General features: G+C 43.8%; 1 protein-coding gene across 1 annotated transcript in view; it reads left to right on the plus strand.

The window, feature by feature from the left end:
• LOC142140692 (transient receptor potential cation channel subfamily M member 2-like) overlaps positions 1 to 24283 on the plus strand; it is a 118177-nt gene that overhangs the window by 57431 nt on the left and 36463 nt on the right. The window contains 1 exon segment of the mRNA XM_075198480.1: positions 19742 to 19946. Coding sequence (XP_075054581.1) covers positions 19742 to 19946 — 205 coding nt within the window.

A 24283-nucleotide genomic window follows, 5' to 3' on the forward strand; every position in this document is an offset into this window, starting at 1 on the left:
CCAGAGCCGCATCCTTCTGGGTAACTTTTTTTACTAATGTACCCACTCGCTGGGCACCTGGGGTAGTTCCATTGACCTATTCCTTTAGATCATGGTTGGTGTGGATGGTTCCCCCTCGCCTATTACACTGGCCAGAGCTGCACGGTATCGGGCAGAGTGGTGGTACTGGAATGCTGGGTCCCAACCTCAGAACAGCTGGATAATGGATTAGATTGGTCTAATCTGTAGGTCACAGGAATTGCCCCAGATAAGTAGGTGTCAAAGCAGAATCTTGAAGCAGTGATGTTTTTGTTAAGAGTGTTTTGTCGCTATCCAATAACGATTGTCGAATCTCGATTTTGTGTTTCCAACGTACAAATATTTATTCTCAATAAGTAGCAGAATAATTCAAGCGAAAAAATAGTAAGTACAGCCGTTACTTATCGCAGGCGCTCTGGATCCAGTGTACAGTCATTCAGGTCTGAAGTCTGTGGTCAAGGTGACTGAACACTACATGAGAGCTACTGCTTATATGCAAACAGAGATACAGTGAAACAATGCAGATGGTATAGCTTGCTTCTATTGGTCCAGGCTTCAGGAGGGTCCAGGGGGCTGCACATCATAGGCTGATTCAATCTAAGGAATCCAAAGGTGGGGGTCATCTCTCCAGGGGATGAGCTCTGTTCTTCCCGCCAAAACTCCACTTACAATCAGTCCATTAGCATTTCACAGTCAATATCATATTAAAGGTTTATTCCCTAACATCAATAACTAGAGTATTCAATGTGCGATCTCTTCGCCATATGCACCGAACAGCTGCTGATGTAAAGGGGATTAATATGATATCAGACATGACATATTTCCTTTAACCTGAACAATATGTATCACTAATATGCATATAACTTATATTATTACATATAAACACTACTATATTTCGACATAACTATGTGTTGCGACTACGATTAATGTGTGCTATTTACAAATGTGTGTGTTGGTGCGAATGTATACTAAAGTGTAAAAACAGTTATTGCCACGTGTTGCGGCTGGATACGGCCTTCCACGCCGTAGCGTGCTTTACGCATAATTTCAGACAAAGACAATCAAGTCTGCTCGATATTAATTGAGATGACTTTATCCAATTTGCTGACTTCGACAGCTCCACCCTTTGATAGTGTTATAATTATCACCTAATCACCGTCTCAAGTTCAGGATTATACAACACCTCTTCACAGACCATGATCTCGGTATCTCTCACCACCCTTTCAGTCTCGTTCTCAGTGTTTCTCCCAGAAGACTGTTTTCCACACTTCAACACAGTAGGAACACATTTGACACATAAACCAATTGCTAAGATGACACCCAGTATAAAGAGAAGGAGCTTACCTATACTAGCAACCATTTCCTGCACCCACTCACCCAAACCAGGGAACCATTTCACAGGGTTCAACCACGAGAACCAATCTGCCACCTTTTCCCCGACCTCATATAACGAAGAATTATGGTTCCTATTTCCGTTGCAGAATTTCATCCATCTTTCGGTCTAACCTCCTTAGAATCATCCGTATTATTGGTGATGTACGTGCAACATTTGACACCGAACTGGGTGGCCAGTGTCACACAGTACCCACCAGTAATAGAGGTGAGATAATTTAGTACCAGTCTATGTTGCACCAACTCCTTCTTGTACGCTTGTAGCTCCCTTCCAGTATGCATCCTTTGCATGAGAGATGTTTAGGCACAGTAAGGATCTGTCTAAGGAGTATTGTCGAAGCTTCAGACTAGGGGACCTAGTGTTATTGTACCTCCCTTCTATGGGCCTCCCTCCCTTCAATTCTAGTACCTCAGAGATGTTTAGTGGGAATGGCACTAGTCCTATGTTATGCTGTCCCTAAAGCACATGTGAGCACACCCAGCACTCAGTTTGATTTAGAACCTTACCCACTAAGGAGTGATAATCCTCCAGAGGATGCCCGCCCATGTCCAGGGTACTGGTGGACTGGCATCGCTGGATGCACTTTTCTTCAACTAGGGAGTCACAGAACTTACAGATACAACAGAAGTAAACAGGCAAGAAAAGGGGCGCTGAATCCAAAATTTATTGATACAATTTATATACACAGTTAAAATATGACTGCAGTATAGATGACTGCCACATATATAATCACTAAGACACCAAAAAAGACACCGCTTGGCTGACGATTTTCTGTGGAAATCACGAGAGTGCACTGTTTACTTGCTAAACCATTTGTTTTCTGCTCAATATAAGTTTCAATTATACCTATTTACTACAGAGGCTGCCATTATGTCCGCTATGTGACTTTAGTGTCTCACATCGACACACTACTTTGGTGGAGCATCTGTGCATGCCAATACTAACTTGTTTGGCTGATCAACATCAGTGGAAGCCACGAGAATTTACTATTCTACATATTTATCAGCCTGTTTTTCATCTACAATTCAGGACTTCAATTGTTTTATCTGCTGCAGCGGTGTCTGCATGCTACAAAGTCCGCTAGAACCAGATTTAGCATCATTCAATTTTAAGGTTCTTCTTGCTATATAAGCAAGAGTAGTGTGTGTACGATTTCCTCTCCACTTTCTAGGTGGATAATATTGGTCTGTGCACCTATCTATTGGATGCTATTTACCAGTTGATGTTACCTCTGGGTGTTAGAAGTTATTGCATTTCATTTTATCTATGACTTAATTGTCTTTTTTGGTGTCTTAGTGATTATATATGTGGCAGTCATCTATACTGCAGTCATATTTTAACTGTGTATATAAATTGTATCAATAAATTTTGGATTCAGCGCCCCTTTTTTTGCCTGTTTACTTCTGTTATATTGTCAGATTCAGATATCTGCTATAGGGAGCAGCGGTCCATTATTCCATGCTATACTATATATTCTTAGCGCCTGAGCTATTATTGTACTTACAGATACAATACTCATCAGACAATAGCCCCTCACACTGTCTCCGAGTTCCCGAGCTAGCAGACCTTTTCATAAACCCTTTACCAAGTTTGATAATGGGCTGCTCTGGGTATTCTAATAACTCCATCTCATCCGTATCACTACCAGAACCTGCCTCTGTTCTCCATCCTCCTTCACAAAAACCGAGTGTCCTAGAGAAAGTAAAAATAAGGAAATTCCTGGAACAAAAGAAAAACAAAAACTGACACTCCATCGCTGGAAAGATAGTTCTGAGGCAACGTCTCTGGTTCAGGTGTCTTGACTGCAGGCTTTAGGTCTCCCGGAACAGGTTTACGAGTGACAGATCAGTGTCGTCTGTCTCAGCTTTATCTCGCACTTTCTCCGGGTTACTGACTCTCCTGCAGTGGGGGGAATGGACCCAAGTGTCTCTCTCTGCAACCTTCAGTGATGTAGTACTGGTCAGCAGCACTTGGTACGGGCCTTCCCAACGGTCTGTTAAACAACCTGAACGTAAAAAAATGTGGATCATAACATAGTCCCCAGGTTCAACATCATGACAGTTCGTTTCTGGCATACCAGGTGACAGCATTTTGAGTTTTTGTTGTTGTTGTTGTTTCCGCTGTCTGCTCATTTTTCTAAGATATTGTACAGTAACTTCATTATTACACTTTAAGTCGTCTTGCGGACTTACGATCAAATGAGGTTGTCGGCCGAACAGTATCTCAAAGGGGGACAGATTAAGGGGAGGTCTAGGAGTGGTTCGGATGCTATGGAGGACTAGTGGCAAAGCTTCAGGCCACGCTAACATAGTTTCAGCCATTACCTTACCAAGCTTTTTCTTAATGGTACCATTTACTCTTTCCACCTTACCACTGGCTTGTGGTCGGTAAGGGGTGTGAAGTCTGCTACTGATTCCCATGAGTTTACACATATTTAGGAAGATATCACCAGTAAAGTGGGTACCCCTATCACTTTCAATGATTCTAGGGATACCGAACCTACACACAAAATCTTGTACAATTTTCTTTGCAGTGAACACAGCAGTATTAGTGACTGCCGGATATGCTTCTACTTAACCGGAAAACACATCAATACATACTAACACATTCTTTAGATTCCTGCAAAGTGGTAATTGGATATAGTCAATTTGTATTACCTGGAAAGGTCCGTCTGTAGGAGGGATGTGGGATGGCTCAGTTGGAATAGTTTTCCTCAAACAAGTAAGACATGACATTGCTTTCTTACCAGCCTGAGAGGAAAATCCGGGAGCACACCAGTATGCTCTTACCAGTTTGCACATACCTTCTTTACCCAGGTGAGTCAGACCGTGTGCTGCTTCAGCCAGGCTTGGATAGTATGTTCGGGGAGCTACAGGCTTACCTTGTTCATCCCTCCAGAGTCCTGAGGACTCTTGACCACATCCCTTCGTCTTCCAGACCGCCTTTTCCTGCAGGGAACACAAATCTTGCATTTCAATTAATTTCTGCATGTCTAATGTCTGAAAAACCCTCATAATCTCGGTTGATACAGTCATAGGTTGCCCTGCCGCCCATTTAGCAGCTTTGTCTGCCCTGTCTTTACCCAATGACACCGGGTCTTCTTCAGAGGTATGGGCTTTACATTTTATGATGGCTACTGTCCTGGGTAACTGTATCGCTGTCAGAAGTCCTTTTATGTGTTGTGAGTGTGCCACTGGCGTACCTGCTGCTGTCGTAAAGTTTCTAAGACGCCAAAGGGCCCCAAAATCGTGCACTACCCCGAAGGCGTACCTGGAGTCAGTATATATATTAGCTGATTTACCTTTTGCCAACTCACAAGCTCTCCTTAATGCTACTAGTTCAGCCACCTGGGCTGAGTGAGGTGGACCAAGGGGTTTAGCTTCTACAACATACTGATCGTCTACAACAGCGTAAACAGTACATAGTTCTCCCGTCTCTGTCTGTCTATGACAACTCCCGTCTGTATAAAACGTAAAATCAACATTTTCTAAGGGGGTGTCACGTATGTCGGGCCTGGCAGTAAAGGTCTGGTTCATGTATTCCATACAATCATGCGTATCAGTACTCTTGCCAAACTCATCATCACCCAGGGTCTCCTCACCTCCCACCCTTTGTGTCTCTCGAGACACATATGGAAGGTATGTAGCTGGATTTAAGGTGCTACATCGTTGATGGTGATGTTTGAGGGTGCCATCAGAGCTAGTTCCCATTTTGTGAATCTAGCTGAGGAAACATGTCTGGTTTGAGCTGAGTTTAACAGAGCTGATACATCATGGGGTGTATAGACAGTTGAATCATGTAATAATACTACATCCTCACTCTTACTTACCAGTAGAGCTGTCGCTGCTACACTTCTGAGACATGTTGGGAGTGATCTTGCCACAGTGTCTAATTGTGCACTGTAGTATGCTACCGGTCTGCTAGCGTCACCATGTTTCTGTGCGAGGACACCTGCTGCGCAACCATCAGCTTCCAAACAGTATAGCTCAAAAGGCTTTTCATAATCAGGTATTCCCAATGCAGGTGCTCTAGTCAGACTATCTTTAAGATTAAAGAACGCTTGCTCTGACTCTTCTGTGTGTACAACACGTTCTGGTTTTGAGGAAGAGACTAGCTCCTGCAATGGTAATGCCAGAATAGAAAAACCTGGGATCCAGGATCTACAGTATCCACACATCCCCAGGAAGGTACGAATCTGCTTCTGGCTCTGCGGCAGAGTCATGTGTTGTTGTCACGGGCACTAGGAGTCTTTACCCAGGGATCACCAGGTGATAGGCTTACCAGAGCAGTATAGATGGTAATATGGTACTCTGGTAGTAGGGTGATCACGGAACAGGAAATAGCAGATGATGGAGATGCTCAGGAAAGTCTATGACTAGCAGCACTGGTAATATGGATGTAGTAATACACGAGGAACTGTATGGACAAAGGACACGTGAAGGTAGTCAGTGGTCTGCGGTAGCAAGTTGTACCACTGCTATAGTGAGGAGGAATGTCCAACAGAAACGAGGAGGTGATGAGAGTCAGCGGTCTGCGGATAGCAAGTTGTACCGCTGTCTGAGTGAAGGAATGGAATCCAAGTGGAGGTATCCGGGGAGTCAGTGGTCTGCGTTAGCAAGTTGTACCACTGCTATGTGAGAGGATACTGGAACAGGTGACACAGGAAACAGGGATCAGTGGTCTGCCTCTAGCAAGTTGTACCACTGAATATATATGTGAGGAGGAGCACGGGGAGAGACTGCAATACAGGGGATACACGGGCACCTTAAACTTGATCCACAATAACATGCACAATATATTAATGACTGAACAGCACTGCAATAATAGAAAGTCACTTGAGGTAATCCGGCACAAGATAACACAGTCAATGATGGCAATAGTCTCAGCGGATAGCAAACTCCAGAGGAGAACAAACACAGTCCAGCAAGATATTCAATACACCAGCACAGTCAATGAGAAGTATGCATACCGTGGTTCAGAAGCAGGCTGTCAGACAGGAGTGCAGAGATACCTGAACGGCTGGAGGCCGGCAGGATGCGAAGTCCCTGGAGGGGTGAAGCGGTAATCAAGTAGGTGCAGCGCACAGGTAGGTAGACCAGCAGGGGAACAAATACTCAGGAAGCAGTAGTATGTAGAACTGGACTCCTGGAGGACCCTGAAGAGTAGCGATGGTCTAGATGAGATGAAAGTAGTGAGGCGCAGATCCGATGCAGACTGGCGAGTAGAGACCAGCGGGAACACGGAGAAGCACGGAGAGCGGATCAGCTGTTGTAGGACGAGTAGAACTGAGGAGTAGCAGCAGCAGGACTCTGCAGATACACGGAGGTAGCGGATAGCAACCAGCAGGTGCAGCAACGATGAAACACGGAAGAGCAGAGCTGAGCTGGAACTGTTGAGCACGGAGAGTAGCGGATAGGAATCAGTTGTAGCAGTCTCGAGGAAACACGGGAGAGATGAGATGAGCTGAAGACTGAAGCGCACGGAGGCAGCGGATAGGAATCAGCCAAACAGTCACGATGAAACACAGGCGAGTTGAAGTAGATTGAAGACTGTAGTGCACGGAGGCAGCGGATAGGAATCAGCTAACAGTCATGATGGCACACAGGTGAGTTGAAGTAGATTGAAGACTGTAGTGCACGGAGGCAGCGGATAGGAATCAGCAACAGTCACGATGATACATAGCAGAGTTGAAGTGGCTTGAAGACTGTAGTGCACGGAGGCAGCGGATAGGAATCAGCTAACAGTCACGATGATACACAGGAGGGTTGAAGTGGTGTGGAAACCACAGGAGTAGAAGTGGTCTGGAAACCACAGGGGTAGAAGTGGTTTGGAAACCACAGGAATCAGCAGCGCTGAATACACGAGGAAACACAGGAACACCTTCAGAGGCTCATGGGGAATGAGACTCCAAGATCAGGCCAAGTGGTATTGACCACAGGTGCTTAATATAGGGAGTGTTGCCTGATCTGCCAATTAAGTTAAAGGGACAGGTACTGAAGGGTTTGAAAGGGCTGCGCATGCGCAGACCCTCAGGATGGAGGACGGCCACGGTTCCTAAATGTACGAGAAGAAGCACTCACAGTCCGGTGAGTGACAGTACCCCCCCTTTTAAAGGTGGGCACAGAACGCCTGGAACCGGGCTTGTCCGGATTTTTGGAATAAAACTTATTAAGAAGAGCTGGGGCGTTGAGATCTTCAGCTTTGATCCATGAACGCTCTTCAGGACCAAAGCCCTTCCAATGAACGAGGAAACGGAGAACTCCTCGCGAAATTTTTGCGTCCAATACCTGAGTAATCTCGAAATCTTCCTCCTGATGAACTTGAACTGGCTGAGGTGCTGAAGGAGGAGTCGAGAAACGGTTGATGATGAGAGGTTTGAGCAAGGACACATGGAAGGCATTGGAAATACGAAGATTCTTAGGAAGTAGAAGTTTAACACAAACTGGATTTATTACTTGAATGATCCTATATGGACCAATAAAACGAGGAGCGAATTTCATAGATGGGACCTTCAAACGAATATTTTTGGTAGATAACCAGACACGATCTCCAATTTTTAGTGGTGGAATAGCCTGCCTCTTCTTATATGCGAAAGACTTATATTTGGTAGATGTCTTCTTTAAACAGGTTTTGACCTGAGACCAGATATTTTTGAAGGTCTGACAAACAGTCTCTACAGCAGGAACTTGGGTGGGAGGGAGGGCAGGAAATTCCGGAAAAGACGGATGGTGACCGTAAACCACAAAGAATGGAGTTTTGGACGATGACTCATGGTACATGTTGTTATGGGCGAATTCAGCCCAAGGAAGCAATTCTACCCAGTTGTCTTGATTGGCTGATGAGAACATCCTTATAAAGGTCTCGAGATCTTGATTGACCCGTTCAGTTTGTCCGTTTGATTGCGGATGGTAAGAAGATGAGAGTGCTAATCGTATGCCCAAGGTTTTACAAAGGGCCCGCCAGAATCTGGAAACGAATTGTACCCCTCTATCTGACACAATCTCAGACGGACATCCATGGATACGAAAGATTTCTTTAACGAAATGTTCAGCCAGAGTAGACGAGGAAGGCAAACCAGACAAAGGGACAAAATGAGCCATCTTCGAAAATCTGTCTACCACTACCCAAATAGTATTATAATTCTTACTAGGTGGCAGATCAGTAACAAAGTCCATACTAATATGGGTCCAGGGCTTGGACGGAATGGGTAGTGGTTGCAGCAACCCTGCTGGAGTTCTGCGGAAGGATTTAAACTGAGAACACAACTCACAGGAAGCAATAAACTCTTTGACGTCTCTCCTCATCGAGGGCCACCAGTAACTTCGAGAGAGAATCTCAAAGGTCTTGCGTTCACCAGCGTGTCCAGAAAAACGAGAAGAATGGAACCACGAAAGGATTTTCCTCCTCAGAGTAGGAGGCACGAGGGTCTTCCCAAATGGTAGCATTTTGGTGGAAGAAGCAGCCAGCGAGATACATTTGGGGTCTAGTATAGAATGGTTGGAAACCTCTTCAACGTCAGAGGACGTCACAAAAGCTCGAGATAGAGCGTCAGCTTTCTTGTTCTTGGCAGCTGGTTTGAAGGTTATAATTAATTCGAAACGGGAAAAGAAAAGAGACCATCTTGCTTGACGAGGATTCAAGCATTGGGCAGACTGTAGATATGACAGGTTCTTATGATCCGTGAAAATCGTCACCGGATGACGAGCTCCTTCCAATAAGTATCTCCACTCCTCTAATGCAACTTTGATAGCCAGCAACTCCTTGTCCCCGATCGTATAATTTTTCTCTGCAGGCAGGAGACCCCGAGAGTAAAAGGCACAAGGATGGAATTTTTGTTGCTCCGAGCGTTGGGAGAGAATGGCTCCTAAGCCCACATTAGAGGCATCTACTTCTAGGAAGAAGGGAAGTGTCACATCAGGCTGTCGAAGAATGGGAGCAGAGGAGAAGGACTCTTTAAGAATTTGAAAGGCTTGGAGGGCCTCAGATGACCATTGCTTAGTATTAGCCCCTTTACGAGTCAGGGCCACAATAGGAGATGCAATGGACGAGAAGTCTTGAATGAAGCGTCTATAGTAATTGGCGAAACCTAAAAAACGCTGGATAGCACGAAGAGTAGTTGGCTGGGGCCAATGTAATACAGCATTCACCTTGTCTGGATCCATCTTCAGGCCAACTCCGGAAACAATATACCCCAAGAATGGAATCTGGGGCAACTCGAATGAACATTTTTCTAGTTTGCAGAATAATGAATTTTTCCGGAGTCTGGAGAGGACCTCTGCCACATGTTGGTGATGAGAAGGCAGGTCCTGTGAAAAGATCAATATGTCGTCCAGGTAGACAATGACACATACATATAATAAGTCCCGAAAGATCTCATTAACGAAGCCTTGGCAAACAGCGGGGGCATTGCACAACCCGAAAGGCATTACTAGATATTCATAATGCCCATCTCTGGTGTTGAACGCTGTCTTCCATTCGTCACCGGGACGGATTCTAATTAAATTATAGGCACCACGAAGATCCAACTTGGTAAAGATCCGAGCTCCCTTGATGCGATCAAATAACTCAGTGATCAGCGGAATGGGATACCGATTCTTAATAGTAATGGCATTGAGTCCACGAAAATCTATGCAGGGGCGTAGTGATCCATCCTTCTTTTTTACGAAGAAGAACCCGGCTCCAGCGGGAGAGGTGGAAGGTCGAATAAACCCTCGCTGGAGATTCTCCTGGATGTACTCAGATGTGGCTTGAGTTTCAGGTAACGAAAGTGGATAGACCCGACCCCTGGGAGGAGTCTTGCCAGGTAGAAGATCGATCGGACAATCCCAAGAACGATGAGGAGGAAGACGTTCAGACTGAGCTTTATCAAACACATCGGCAAATGAAGCATACTGAGGAGGGAGTCCCGGTGAGGAAGATGAGATGGAAGATTGCTGTACTTTAAGAGGAATGACTTGAGAAAGACAACGATGATGACATTCAGCTCCCCAAGACGTAACTTGAGGAGTGCGCCAGTCAATCTGGGGAGAGTGACATTGAAGCCATGGAAGGCCTAAGACAATCGGACTTGTCGTAACTGGAAGAATTAAAAACGAAATTTCTTCATGGTGTAGCACACCAATCTGAAGTGTTACTGGAGACGTACTCTGAGTGATGAGACCATTGATGAGACGTGATCCATCTATAGCAGTCACAGTAATCGGTGTTTTCAAAGTAATCACTGGTAGGGACCATTGATTCACTAGGGATTTAGAAATGAAATTTCCTGCTGCTCCAGAATCAATCAATGCCTGTGACTCAAAGGATTTGGTAGCAAAGGAAATCGTAACATCAAAAGCGCAGACTTTTAATTTCATAGAAGATGGAGAGGACTCCAGGGACCCTAACTTCACCTTTACAGAACTAGTTAGGGCCTGGCATTTCCCGATTTCTTAGGGCAAGAACTGAGCATATGTGTGGAATCAGCACAATAGATACAGAGGGCTAGATTTACTAAGCTGCGGGTTTGAAAAAGTGGGGATGTTGCCTATGGCAACCAATCAGATTCTAGCTGTCATTTTCTAGAAGGTACTAAATAAATGAAAGCTAGAATCTGATTGGTTGCTATAGGCAACATCCCCACTTTTTCAAACCCGCAGCTTAGTAAATCTAGCCCAGAGTCTATTCTTTACTCTTCGTTTCCTCTCTTCTAAAGATAATTTGGAACGTCCTATCTCCATGGGAATCACAGAAGGTGAAGCTGGACGAAATTGAGGGGTTAAGCGAAGAGGTGCTTTAACTGAAGTTGTTTTCTCAGATTCTCTTTCACGAAATCTCATGTCTACACGATGGCAAAGAGAGATCAAATCTTCTAATGACGTAGGAAGCTCTTGGGTAGTCAGTGCATCTTTAATTTTATCGGAGAGCCCCTGCCAGAAGGCGGCAATTAATGCTTCAGTGTTCCACTGAAGTTCAGAGGCTAATATCCTAAATTGAATGACGTACTGGCCTACTGTATGAGAACCCTGACGTAAACGAAGAATGCTGGAAGCAGCGGAGGTCACACGACCTGGTTCATCGAACACACTTCGGAACATAGAAAAGAATTTGCCACTATCTTGTAATACAGGATCGTTCCTTTCCCACAGAGGGGAGGCCCAAGCCAGAGCTTGTCCAGAAAACAATGAGATAAGATAGGCCACTCTGGAACGGTGGGTAGAAAAATTTTGAGGTTGGAGCTCAAAATGAACTGAGCATTGGTTGAGAAAACCCCTACAAGTTTTGGGGTCTCCATCATACTTTGACGGAGTAAGCAGGTGAAGCGTGGGAGCTGTAGACACCTGGGATGGCACTGGGGAAACGGAGGAAAGCACAGGAGCTTCAACATTAGCTGTAACAGGCTGTCCAGATGGTCCTTGGGAGGCTAATGACTGGTAGCATTGAAGTAACAGCTGTTGGCGAGCATCCTGTTGCTCCACACGGGTGACCAGATGCTGCAGCATCTCTTTGGCTGTAGGTTCCGTATCTGGGTCTGTCATGGCCTGATCTTACTGTCACGGGCACTAGGAGTCTTTACCCAGGGATCACCAGGTGATAGGCTTACCAGAGCAGTATAGATGGTAATATGGTACTCTGGTAGTAGGGTGATCACGCAACAGGAAATAGCAGATGATGGAGATGCTCAGGAAAGTCTATGACTAGCAGCACTGGTAATATGGATGTAGTAATACACGAGGAACTGTATGGACAAAGGACACGTGAAGGTAGTCAGTGGTCTGCGGTAGCAAGTTGTACCACTGCTATAGTGAGGAGGAATGTCCAACAGAAACGAGGAGGTGATGAGAGTCAGCGGTCTGCGGATAGCAAGTTGTACCGCTGTCTGAGTGAAGGAATGGAATCCAAGTGGAGGTATCCGGGGAGTCAGTGGTCTGCGTTAGCAAGTTGTACCACTGCTATGTGAGAGGATACTGGAACAGGTGACACAGGAAACAGGGATCAGTGGTCTGCCTCTAGCAAGTTGTACCACTGAATATATATGTGAGGAGGAGCACGGGGAGAGACTGCAATACAGGGGATACACGGGCACCTTAAACTTGATCCACAATAACATGCACAATATATTAATGACTGAACAGCACTGCAATAATAGAAAGTCACTTGAGGTAATCCGGCACAAGATAACACAGTCAATGATGGCAATAGTCTCAGCGGATAGCAAACTCCAGAGGAGAACAAACACAGTCCAGCAAGATATTCAATACACCAGCACAGTCAATGAGAAGTATGCATACCGTGGTTCAGAAGCAGGCTGTCAGACAGGAGTGCAGAGATACCTGAACGGCTGGAGGCCGGCAGGATGCGAAGTCCCTGGAGGGGTGAAGCGGTAATCAAGTAGGTGCAGCGCACAGGTAGGTAGACCAGCAGGGGAACAAATACTCAGGAAGCAGTAGTATGTAGAACTGGACTCCTGGAGGACCCTGAAGAGTAGCGATGGTCTAGATGAGATGAAAGTAGTGAGGCGCAGATCCGATGCAGACTGGCGAGTAGAGACCAGCGGGAACACGGAGAAGCACGGAGAGCGGATCAGCTGTTGTAGGACGAGTAGAACTGAGGAGTAGCAGCAGCAGGACTCTGCAGATACACGGAGGTAGCGGATAGCAACCAGCAGGTGCAGCAACGATGAAACACGGAAGAGCAGAGCTGAGCTGGAACTGTTGAGCACGGAGAGTAGCGGATAGGAATCAGTTGTAGCAGTCTCGAGGAAACACGGGAGAGATGAGATGAGCTGAAGACTGAAGCGCACGGAGGCAGCGGATAGGAATCAGCCAAACAGTCACGATGAAACACAGGCGAGTTGAAGTAGATTGAAGACTGTAGTGCACGGAGGCAGCGGATAGGAATCAGCTAACAGTCATGATGGCACACAGGTGAGTTGAAGTAGATTGAAGACTGTAGTGCACGGAGGCAGCGGATAGGAATCAGCAACAGTCACGATGATACATAGCAGAGTTGAAGTGGCTTGAAGACTGTAGTGCACGGAGGCAGCGGATAGGAATCAGCTAACAGTCACGATGATACACAGGAGGGTTGAAGTGGTGTGGAAACCACAGGAGTAGAAGTGGTCTGGAAACCACAGGGGTAGAAGTGGTTTGGAAACCACAGGAATCAGCAGCGCTGAATACACGAGGAAACACAGGAACACCTTCAGAGGCTCATGGGGAATGAGACTCCAAGATCAGGCCACGTGGTATTGACCACAGGTGCTTAATATAGGGAGTGTTGCCTGATCTGCCAATTAAGTTAAAGGGACAGGTACTGAAGGGTTTGAAAGGGCTGCGCATGCGCAGACCCTCAGGATGGAGGACGGCCACGGTTCCTAAATGTACGGGAAGAAGCACTCACAGTCCGGTGAGTGACAGTTGTATAGCCTCAATCCTGTCGGTTGTCAGGTGTCTTAGCCCCTTGGTGAGGCAGTGTCCTAAGTATTTGACCTTAGTCTGACATGGCTGCAATTTATCCTTTGCCACCTTGTGCCCTGTTTGTGAGTGCCCTGTTTGTGAGAGATGGAGCAAAAACAATTTAGTATCATGTAAACATGACATAAAAGAATCAGAGCACAGCAACAAATCATCCACATATTGAATTAGAACAGACCCATTGCAGGGTTGAAAGGATTGCAAACAGTCATGTAAGGCTTGGGAGAAAATACTGGGGCTATCAATGAACCCCTGGGGAAGTCTGCTCCATGTGTATTGCACTCCCCGGTAGGAGAATGCAAATAGATATTGGCAGTCAGGGTGAAGAGGGACTGAGAAGAAAGCAGAACATAAGTCAATGACAGTAAAATGACTAGCAGACGGTGGAATCTGCATAAGGATGACAGCTGGATTCGGCACTACGGGGAATTGGCTCTCAACAACTTTATTAATTCCCCTTAAGTCCTGGACTAATCTATAGCCCCTTCCCTTGCTCTTCTTCACAGGGAAGATGGGACTGTTTGCTGTGCTGGATGTACGAATTAAAATACCTTGTTGCAACAGCCTCTCGATAACAGGATATACCCCTAATTCCACCTCCGGTTTTAATGGATACTACGGGATTTTTGGAGCTATCCTACCACTTTTTAGATTTACCATGACAGGAGCTACGTTTGCCATCAATCCAGTGTCCTGTCCATCTCTGGTCCATAGTGAACCTGGTATTTTCAGCAACATCCCCTTTACTTGAGATGGACTTTGTTCTATAACAGTAGAGTGTAACATTAACCTTTGAGGGGTGTCTAATATATCCTGTACCTCATGCGTGACCTTCTCTGGTATATCTAAGAACACACCATCTGGAGTACAGTATATGACACGACCCATTTTACATAAAAAGTCTCTCCATAGCAAGTTAGTAGAAGCCGCTGCAGCTAAGAGAAACAAATGCCTAGTATGCAGGGACCCGATAGTAACTTCAGCGAGTTTAGTTAGAGGATAATGTAACACTCTTCCCGTTACACCCATAGCTGGAATAGTTTTACTGGTCACCTGTAGATTAAAAGGAGAGGTTATCACAGATCTGGCCGCCCCTGTATCTACAAGAAAAGTTTGTTTCCTACCAGCTATGTCAACTATCATTTTTGGTTCTTCTCTCTGACTCTCAGTTAACCTCACTGGCTGTAGACTACAGGTATGGCCTGACCCCTAGTGCTGACTATCGCTTTCCCGCACGGCATTTGCTGCTATAACGTGCGCGGGCAAGTATGAGTCTCCTTGTCTATGTGAATTCCCCTTTGGGGGATATCTACGTGACCCACCCTTATGTGTATACTGTCTTTCTTTTTTACAATCTCTTGCGAAATGTCCTTCTTCGTTACAATTGAAACACCTGATTATTCTATGTTTCTTATTATGTGGGTTGTATGCTGGTGGTCATGTATGTATTCCCTCTAAAGCCTGTATACTTACCGTCATTAACTTATCACTTTTCTCTTCCCTTTTTTTAAAAAGGTTTTTGTCATGCTCCACAGCAGACTCCCTAAGAGAATCTGCTGTGATGCCTCTCCAATTAGGTAATGTGGTTTGTACCCTTGTTATTTAAATTTTCTCTAAGGCCGTCCATTAATACCCCTACAGCTACCTCTCTGTGATGTGGATCCTCTCCTATGTTTGATATCCCAATGAACCTTGCTATCGCTGTTAGAGCTCTAGGGAAGTAATCTGATGCTGTTTCACTATCCTTCTGTTTAATGGTGAAAATTTTACTCCAATTAACCACTATTGGAAAATAGATGGCTAAATGTTTGACAATTTGTTCTATTTTCTCTTGATTAATCTCATCCATCAAGGTGTCATCTTCCTCCAACAAACAGTCTTTAATAAATTTTTGTATGTTAGTATTGGGAGGAAAACACGCCCTCAACACTACACGCCAATCTTTATTGGTTGGTTTGTGTGCATTTCCTAAGTCTTTAACAAATTTCTGACACTTAGCCAACTCTTTTCTAGGATCTGGGAATTCAGTCATAATGGAATGTAATTCTGATCTAGTCCAGGGACAATGCATTGTAACATTCTTTAAAGGAACTACACCATCCTTGTCCGCCTTCCCATTGGGAACTGATATTGTGCGGACTGGATACGTACCCACTGGTTCACTGTCTTCAGAGGTCACTACTGGATTTGCTGTTTCAGTATTTAGAATGTTATCCCTCCTAGTGGTCACACTACTCTCACCTATCTCAGCCATTGCCCCCTTTCCATACTTACGCTGAACCTCTAGCATATTAATTGCATGGGCAATGGCTGAAATTACAGTGGGTTCATCTTCTTCATCAGAAACACTTGTTTTAAACTGACTTAAAACAGGATACAACTTAGAAAATTCCTTTTTTTTATTTTTAATAACGGCTGTACTTACCCCTCCCGCCACATAGGGTAGCGGGGGCGCGCTTGCGCCGAGTTAGCAATGCTTCTCAATGGCTACTTCCGCTGTGCGTGCACTTTTTGCCACGCCTACTTCTGCTGTGCATTCGCTGCTCTGCCACGTGTTGCCTGCCATAGTTTTAAACAATCATTATGTCTATTTCTCTCTTTCGTTGACTTAATCAACCACACTTTATCTTTTACATTATTTAGTACCTCCGAATTAAAACTTCCTATTGTTGGGAAAGGCCTAACACACTCTTTGGTCATCTTGACCCACATGTCGCAATAAACCGTTGCGTATTCACCATATTTCGTACACATAAGAAACCTCGCTGAACCAATAGGCCCTTCCTTAGGCAGTACACTGGTCATCTCTAGCGTATGCTTAGCACCCATGTTGAACAGTACCTTCTATGCGGAACACAGATTCACCGCAATGCTCTGTTCTTTCCAGCAAACAATACCCTTTTATTTGGAACACAGACACAACGCAGTACTCTGTTCTTTCCAGCAAACAATTTCAACCCTGTTGCTACAATCACCGCTAGAGATCTCTAATGCCCGGTGGACGTATTTCCAAATAACCACGTCCACTCGCTTCTTCTCGTTCCAAACGAGAATCCCTAACACAGAAATAGTTCCTCGATAGCCCGGCTACCACAAATTTCTGTTGAGTTTATTATCACTGGAAGCACTAAGTCGATACAATCGCCCAGCCTTTCCAATATAATTCCTCCGCGCTACACTTCCAATTTTACACTCACGGTTGTGTTTACCGTGCGGTTAGATCGCACCACCTACTAATACTAATTATCAGTAATCCTTGCGATCTATTGGTGGCGCTTCGCGAAAACCCAGTTTTCGCACTCGGTATACCTGCCCCGTATACCGTCCTTCAGTTGGGCAACCTGCCTCGTCAGACAGCAACTGAGCTCAATCAACAATAAAACAGTGTATCTACGTCACAAAATCACACAACATACACCTTTTCTGCGCAGAAAATCAAAAGTTCCCAACAATAGTAATGATGTCTCAGAGGCTTTCACAAGTAATTATACTATGCACATATAATAACTATCAAAACGATTGTTTAACCACGTGGCAAATCTACCGGAAGTTCACATACGCAAAGCAGGAAGTACACATACGCTAAGCAATGCAATACAGTTAAAACGCACAATGACAGTAAAAAGAAACAGTTTTCTCTTTTGTCCCTAAATTCAGTTAGCGCACCTAAGATAATGCAAAACGGACATTCCGTTTCACAACACAGAGTAAAATTCAGGTTTTGAACACATTGCGTTCTTACCCGTATATGACGCGTCTCCACCCTTTGTTGCGGAACTGAAATCCGTTGGTCTTGCGTATCATCCAGCAATGTAACCTCCAAACTCACGAGCCCCCAAATTGTTAAGAGCATTTTGTCGCTATCCAATAACAATTGTCGAATCTCGATTTTGTGTTTCCAACGCACAAATATTTATTCTCAATAAGGAGCAGAATAATTCAAGCGAAATAATAGTAAGTACAGTCGTTACTTATCGCAGGCGCTCTGGATCCAGTGTACAGTCATTCAGGTCTGAAGTCTGTGGTCAAGGTGACTGAACACTACATGAGAGCTACTGCTTATATGCAAACAGAGATACAGTGAAACAATGCAGATGGTATAGCTTGCTTCTATTGGTCCAGGCTTCAGGAGGGTCCAGGGGTTTGCACATCATAGGCTGATTCAATCTAAGGAATCCAAAGGTGGGGGTCATCTCTCCAGGGGATGAGCTCTGTTCTTCCCGCCAAAACTCCACTTACAATCAGTCCATTAGCATTTCACAGTCAATATCATATTAAAGGTTTATTCCCTAACATCAATAACTAGAGTATGCAATGTGCGATCTCTTCGCCATATGCACCGAACAGCTGCTGATGTAAAGGGGATTAATATGATATCAGACAGGACATATTTCCTTTAACCTGAACAATATGTATCACTAATATGCATATAACTTATATTATTACATATAAACACTACTATATTTCGACATAACTAACTGTGTTGCGACTACGATTAATGTGTACTATTTACAAATGTGTGTGTTGGTGCGAATGTATACTAATGGTGTAAAAACAGTTATTGCCACGTGTTGCGGCTGGATACGCCCTTCCACGCCGTAGCTTGCGTTACGCATAATTTCAGACAAAGACAATCAAGTTTGCTCGATATTAATTGAGATGACTTTATCTAATTTGCTGACTTCGACATTTTATTAGCTCAAGTGTCCTAATAAAGACAGTTACACTAGTTTGTGGTACTAGTGATCTCAAAAGGCACAGATGGTATAGTACTACATTACATGGTCAAACAGTCCGCTTTTTTATCCTGCCCCTCTAACCAATCACGGTGCTTCATGTAGCCTGCATATAAGTCAGCCTGGAGGGGTATAACACATTTTGACATTGCTGCTAGCGGCCCTATAGCGTCTGAGGATTTATATTGAATGTTTACCATAGAGGATATAACATTTTCTCTAATCTTGCTTTTAACGCAACTGAATCATAAAAATTCACCTTAATCTGTGTTCACTTGCATCCTGAGTCTTACACACATAGGAAGTCTAGCAACAAGTCTAATTACCCCTCCCGTTCAGGCTCAGCAGATGTGTTGGTCACTCAGCTATAAAAAGGTGTAATTAACATGAGATTACCTGTCTCCAGACAGTTTCAAAAACACATCCCATCCACACATATGCTTACTTGGGATTTCCTATAGAAAAGTTACAAAACCCAAACATGACATACTATCTCAGAAATCAATACCTCAGAAATGAGTACATTTCTAATACACAGTATCAAAAATCTGTACATTTGCATTGATATAAAATTGGTGCACTGAGCTAATAATTTAAATATATTTATACAATTAGTTATTTATAAGTGATCCAGCCACACCGCAGTTTAGTAAATTCCCACATAGACATTACCACACCACACAGCAGACTGAATTGACCGTCATTGTCCCAGTTCTAGTCATTCATAAATAAAATCCATAAAATATCAGTTTACAAGCACAGTGTGCAATTTGCTCAGAATGGTGAAACAAAAGGGACTTTTTAGGATCATATTGCTGGAATTCCACAAAAGCTGCCTGTTCTGTCTCATAACTCAATTTGCGCTAAAGTTTGCAGCAACTTTGCTGATCTCTACTGTATATTAATCACATCCTATGCCAGAATCATAAACCAATATTAGTACCAACATCCAAGAGAAAACTCCCACATCTTAAACCAAACATATGTACTTACAACATATAAAAAGCAACGGTCATCAACAATCAGCACAGTCTCCACTTTCCATGGACATGTCTGGCCTATTCTGGTGCTGCACTGTGGTTTGATGTGGAGTCTCTGTTATGATCACTAATAGAACAACTTCTTATTCTCTTTCACAGTCCTAAACCCTACAGCTGCCTTTGGAAGCTCATGGCCTTCTTCAATGCCCCGATAGTCAAGTTCTATTATAATGTGGTGTCATATGTCGGCTTCCTGTGGCTCTTTGCTTATGTCCTGATGATTGATTTCCAGACGTATCCATCCTGGAGAGAATATATCCTGTATGCCTGGGTCTTCTCCCTCCTGTGCGAGGAGCTGCGGCAGGTACTAGTCACATGGGTTTACTATACAAATATGTTTCATACTCTAAGTATTGCAATAAACAGTGTATACAGAGGTTGTAGATCCTGTTACAGCACTTTGTTCCTGGCTGCAATCTCACATATTATAATTCACCAATCGTTTTATAGACAGACTGTTTATTACAGTATCATAATAATAAACAGGGCAGAACTATAACTGTATCAGCCACAGTGTTGTTATGGGGCCTGTAGATGTAAGTAGGGCCTGGAGATTGTAGCACCTGGAGATGTAGCTGGGGCCTGGAGATGTAACTGGGGCCTGGAGATGTAACTGGGGCCTGAAGATGTAGCTGGGGCCTGAAGATGTAAGTAGGGCCTGAAGATGTAGCTGGGGCCTGGAGATGTAACTGGGGCCTGGAGATGTAACTGGGGCCTGAAGATGTAATTCCCTTTGAATTGGGATCTGCACCAATTCCCCTAAAGGAAAAAAAACAAGGGTAATTCACAGTATCGGCCAAATTGTTGGCACCAGAAATGTCTCAACACAGTATTCTAGACACCAGAGGGTAAATGTATCAAGGTTCGTTTTTTTTCAGCGGTTTAAAATCGGGGCAAATCACAATTTTAGTCCCAAAGTTCCCAGATGTATTAAACTGCGATTTTTACTCTGATCTTAAAAATCACTGGTTATTTCTGGCGATTTGCTGCAATGTCAAACACTCCCGTCTTTAGCTAACTCTCCTGTGTTTCCTCCGTGATTACTAAACACATCACTGTTACACTGTTCTGCCTATACAGCCGAAGGTCCGGGAGCTGTCAAATGTGTAAAAATAGGTCTATTTATACTCTATGGGGCGTGGGAAATCCCCATAGAGTATAAATAGACCTCGCGGCTGGATTCTATTCAGTAGCGTTGGTCTGTTTGTACACTGTACAAGCAGAAGTTGCGTCGTCTGCAAACTGGGTTTATTATTTTTTCAAGCATGTTTCAGATTTGGATTACAAATATGGGGCCCCTCCTGGGCTGAAGAAAAAAAAACTGCTAGCAACAAGGGGGCCTTTTTGGCCAAGAAGAACAGAAGATATTTCCAAGCAGGGACTTTGGAATTACAAATTTTTTGGGACATGGTTCAAGCATTTTTGGATTAAAAGCTGCTGACGAAAGAAGAAGAAATTTGTATTTTGGGGCTTTCTTATTTTTAAACCAAAATGGCGTCCGTTTTTGTTTTTTTACATTAACTTCTGCCGTTATTACTCTATACCCACCGCCCAGGGGTGTAGGAAGAGCCCTAGTGCTTTCAGCACTGGGCTGGGTGTCCTGCTCATTTTTTTTTCAATGGACCCCACTCCCTATGGAATCTAGCCCAGCGCTGAACAACCTGGGGTTGGTTGTCATTATGACAGGGGGACCCCTGCTGCGTGTCCCCTTGCTATAGTGCTACCCACCCCAGGCTGGTATGCCTAGTACTGGTAATGTGAAAATAAACGGGATCCCACACAAATTTTGTCCCCAATTTTCACGCAACCAGCAGTAGGGAGGGACGCCTGCAATTTGTACTGGACCCCACAGTTTCTGATAGCAGCCCTGTCTGAATGCATCTACTAGTGTTTAGCCTGGATACCAGCATTACTCCTGCCACCCTATCTTCCAGCCAATGAGGTCCACCCTCTGAGCTCACTTATCATTATTCTTACATCTGTGAATACCATTATCGGGCCAATCAAACGATAAATGACCATTTAGCCCGATATCGCATTAGTGTGCACATTGCAAAGATGAATGATTATCTTTCCAAAGCACATCACATTGTTTCATTTGATTTTTAAACTGGACTAAAAAGGTTGTTCAACGACATGTTAATAATAAACTATATTTATTGATATTGTTATGACGCAATCGCACAATAAATAATGCACACATACACTTACACATTCACTTGTAAATAGTTCCAACACACAGTTGTTTATAATCAAATGTAATAGAGTTTACTGTTAAATATAATAATATTAAAAGCACTTTAAAAGTATCTAAGGCTCAGGATATAGCAAATGTATCATGTTTAGTGTCATTTTGATCTGCACATTACCATCTCTCATCCTATAATTTCGGCTTTGCGATCGCTTTCTGCAATCAATAGTTATGGAAGATAAAAGATTGAATGATCAAAATGGCATTGTGTTTTAAGCTTAGAACTGGTTTGGGTCAGTTTCCTTGAGAAGCACATGTTTTCAGCTGTTGGGGGAAGGTGATCCCTTCTTCCCAGAGAAATCCTTTGAACTGACCTAAGACCTGATTTACATTAGACTGTCCTGAACCCTGAACCAATGGAAACATGTTCTAAACTGAAACCGGATACTATCAAGCTTTTTTTATCAGCCAAAGCTCTCTAGGTATCATGTACTGTATTGTACTTATTTATTGAACTGCTAAACAAATTGCTTTTGCTAAATAAATTGCTTGTGCTTCGGAAACACAATACAATCGCTTGGGCAATGCTTATTTGAAAACGATAAAATTACTTTACTAGTGTGTACACATGAATCGGCATGCTGTTTAGGACTTTTTTTTTCAGTTGCTGGTAAAATCGTAAAAGGATATCGCATCGGGAGAAATTTACTGTAGTATGTAACCTGCCTTACACTGCATACCTGGTTCATGCTTACCCTGCAATAAAGAGTCTTGCTTTTATCATAACATCTGCATTCTGATCTTCAAGTTTGGGATACTCTCCAAACATTTGTTCAACAGTACCCTTGTAGGTTGAACTCTAAATACTATTAATAATCATGCAGGGTTGTGTTCCCTTCTGTGCTCTCTACCCTTCTCCCATCGGTAACACAATCAGCTGGTTAGGTTTTCGATTTTAAGCTGACAACACCCAATTCTTCACACATACGCATGTGAACTATAGCCCTATATCTATCTTGTTCCTCCCAGTCTTACTTTCTGTAACCTGTCCATCCCAGCTTTCCTCTTTAGTTATCCTGATTCAACCCAGCCTTCCTCTCCATTTATCCTATTCCTGCCAGCCTTCCTCTCCATTTATCCTGTTCCTGCCAGCTTTCTTCTCCATTTATCCTGTTCCTGCCAGCCTTCTTCTCCATTTATCCTGTTCCTGCCAGCCTTCCTTTCCATTTATCCTGTTCCTGCCAGCCTTCCTCTCCATTTATCCTGTTCCTGCCAGCCTTCCTCTCCATTTATCTTGTTTTCTCTCCACCGCCCTATAATGTGTTAGGCAATTCAATGCAAGATAGTGGCAGGAGAGAAGAGTTTATTTGATAATGTTGAAAACAACCAAAGTAACCAATGATCATAAACAGATAAAACACAACTTGATGCGGAAAAATAAGCACATAACAAAGTCTCCAGTAATGGCAGTCTTGACAGCTGAAATCTCCAGAGAAATTGGTAGTCTGTAGTACTCATACTGAATAATAAATGTTCAGATAGTAGAAACAAACACATTACTCACACAATGCAATCTTGGTAATGGTAATCCAATATTCCTGACCACCTGAAGACAGCAAAATGCAACTGAGATGAGCCCAGAGCCCCTCAGTGCAGTATCAGCAGGCAGCGAGATGTATAAAGATATTGTTTCTAGCCAACAGATATGTGTTCTATATATGCAGTTCTATGTGCAAGCTGCGGTACTCACAAAGAGAATTCAAAGTAAGCTGGATGCCAGAATACTGAGTTGGAGTAGTAATGCTGTTTTGCTAAAGTACAGAGTCTGAAGTCTTTGTATGCTGTTTGTCAAGGTTGTAGAGTCAGACTTGAAGCAGAAACCAGTAAACTGAAAAAAATCTCAGAGAGTAGGCTGCGTAAGAGTCCAGGATAAACTAAATGATTGATAAAGAATAATACAAATGGAGATGGTTTTAAACTCCAAAGGTCCAATCAGGTTGGGAGAGAAGCACACCCTAATTTAATTGAACAGGTGTGCAATGACTCATGCTTACCACAGCTGAAGAAGCAGTGTCAACATACACAGTCAGTGACCCATGCTTACCAAAGTTAAAAAGGCAGTCTTAATAACCTAACTGTCACTCACCAGACTGTGAGTGCTTCTTCCCGTGTGTTTAGGAACCGTGGCCGTCCACCATCCTGAGGGTCTGCGCATGCGCAGCCCTTTCAAACCTTCAGTACCTGTTCCTTTTAGTTAATTGGCTGATCAGGCAACACTCCCTATTTAAAGCACCTGAGTTCCATACCTCGTTGCCTGATCTTGGAGTCTCATTCCCCATGAGCCTCTGAAGGTGTTCCTGTGTTTCCTCGTGTATTCAGCGCTGCTGATTCCTGTGGTTTCCAGACCACTTCAACTCTCCTGTGGTTTCCAGATCACTTCAACCCTCCTG

Source organism: Mixophyes fleayi, chromosome 2 (genome assembly GCF_038048845.1).
Source record: "Mixophyes fleayi isolate aMixFle1 chromosome 2, aMixFle1.hap1, whole genome shotgun sequence".
Classification (NCBI taxonomy): domain Eukaryota; kingdom Metazoa; phylum Chordata; class Amphibia; order Anura; family Limnodynastidae; genus Mixophyes; species Mixophyes fleayi.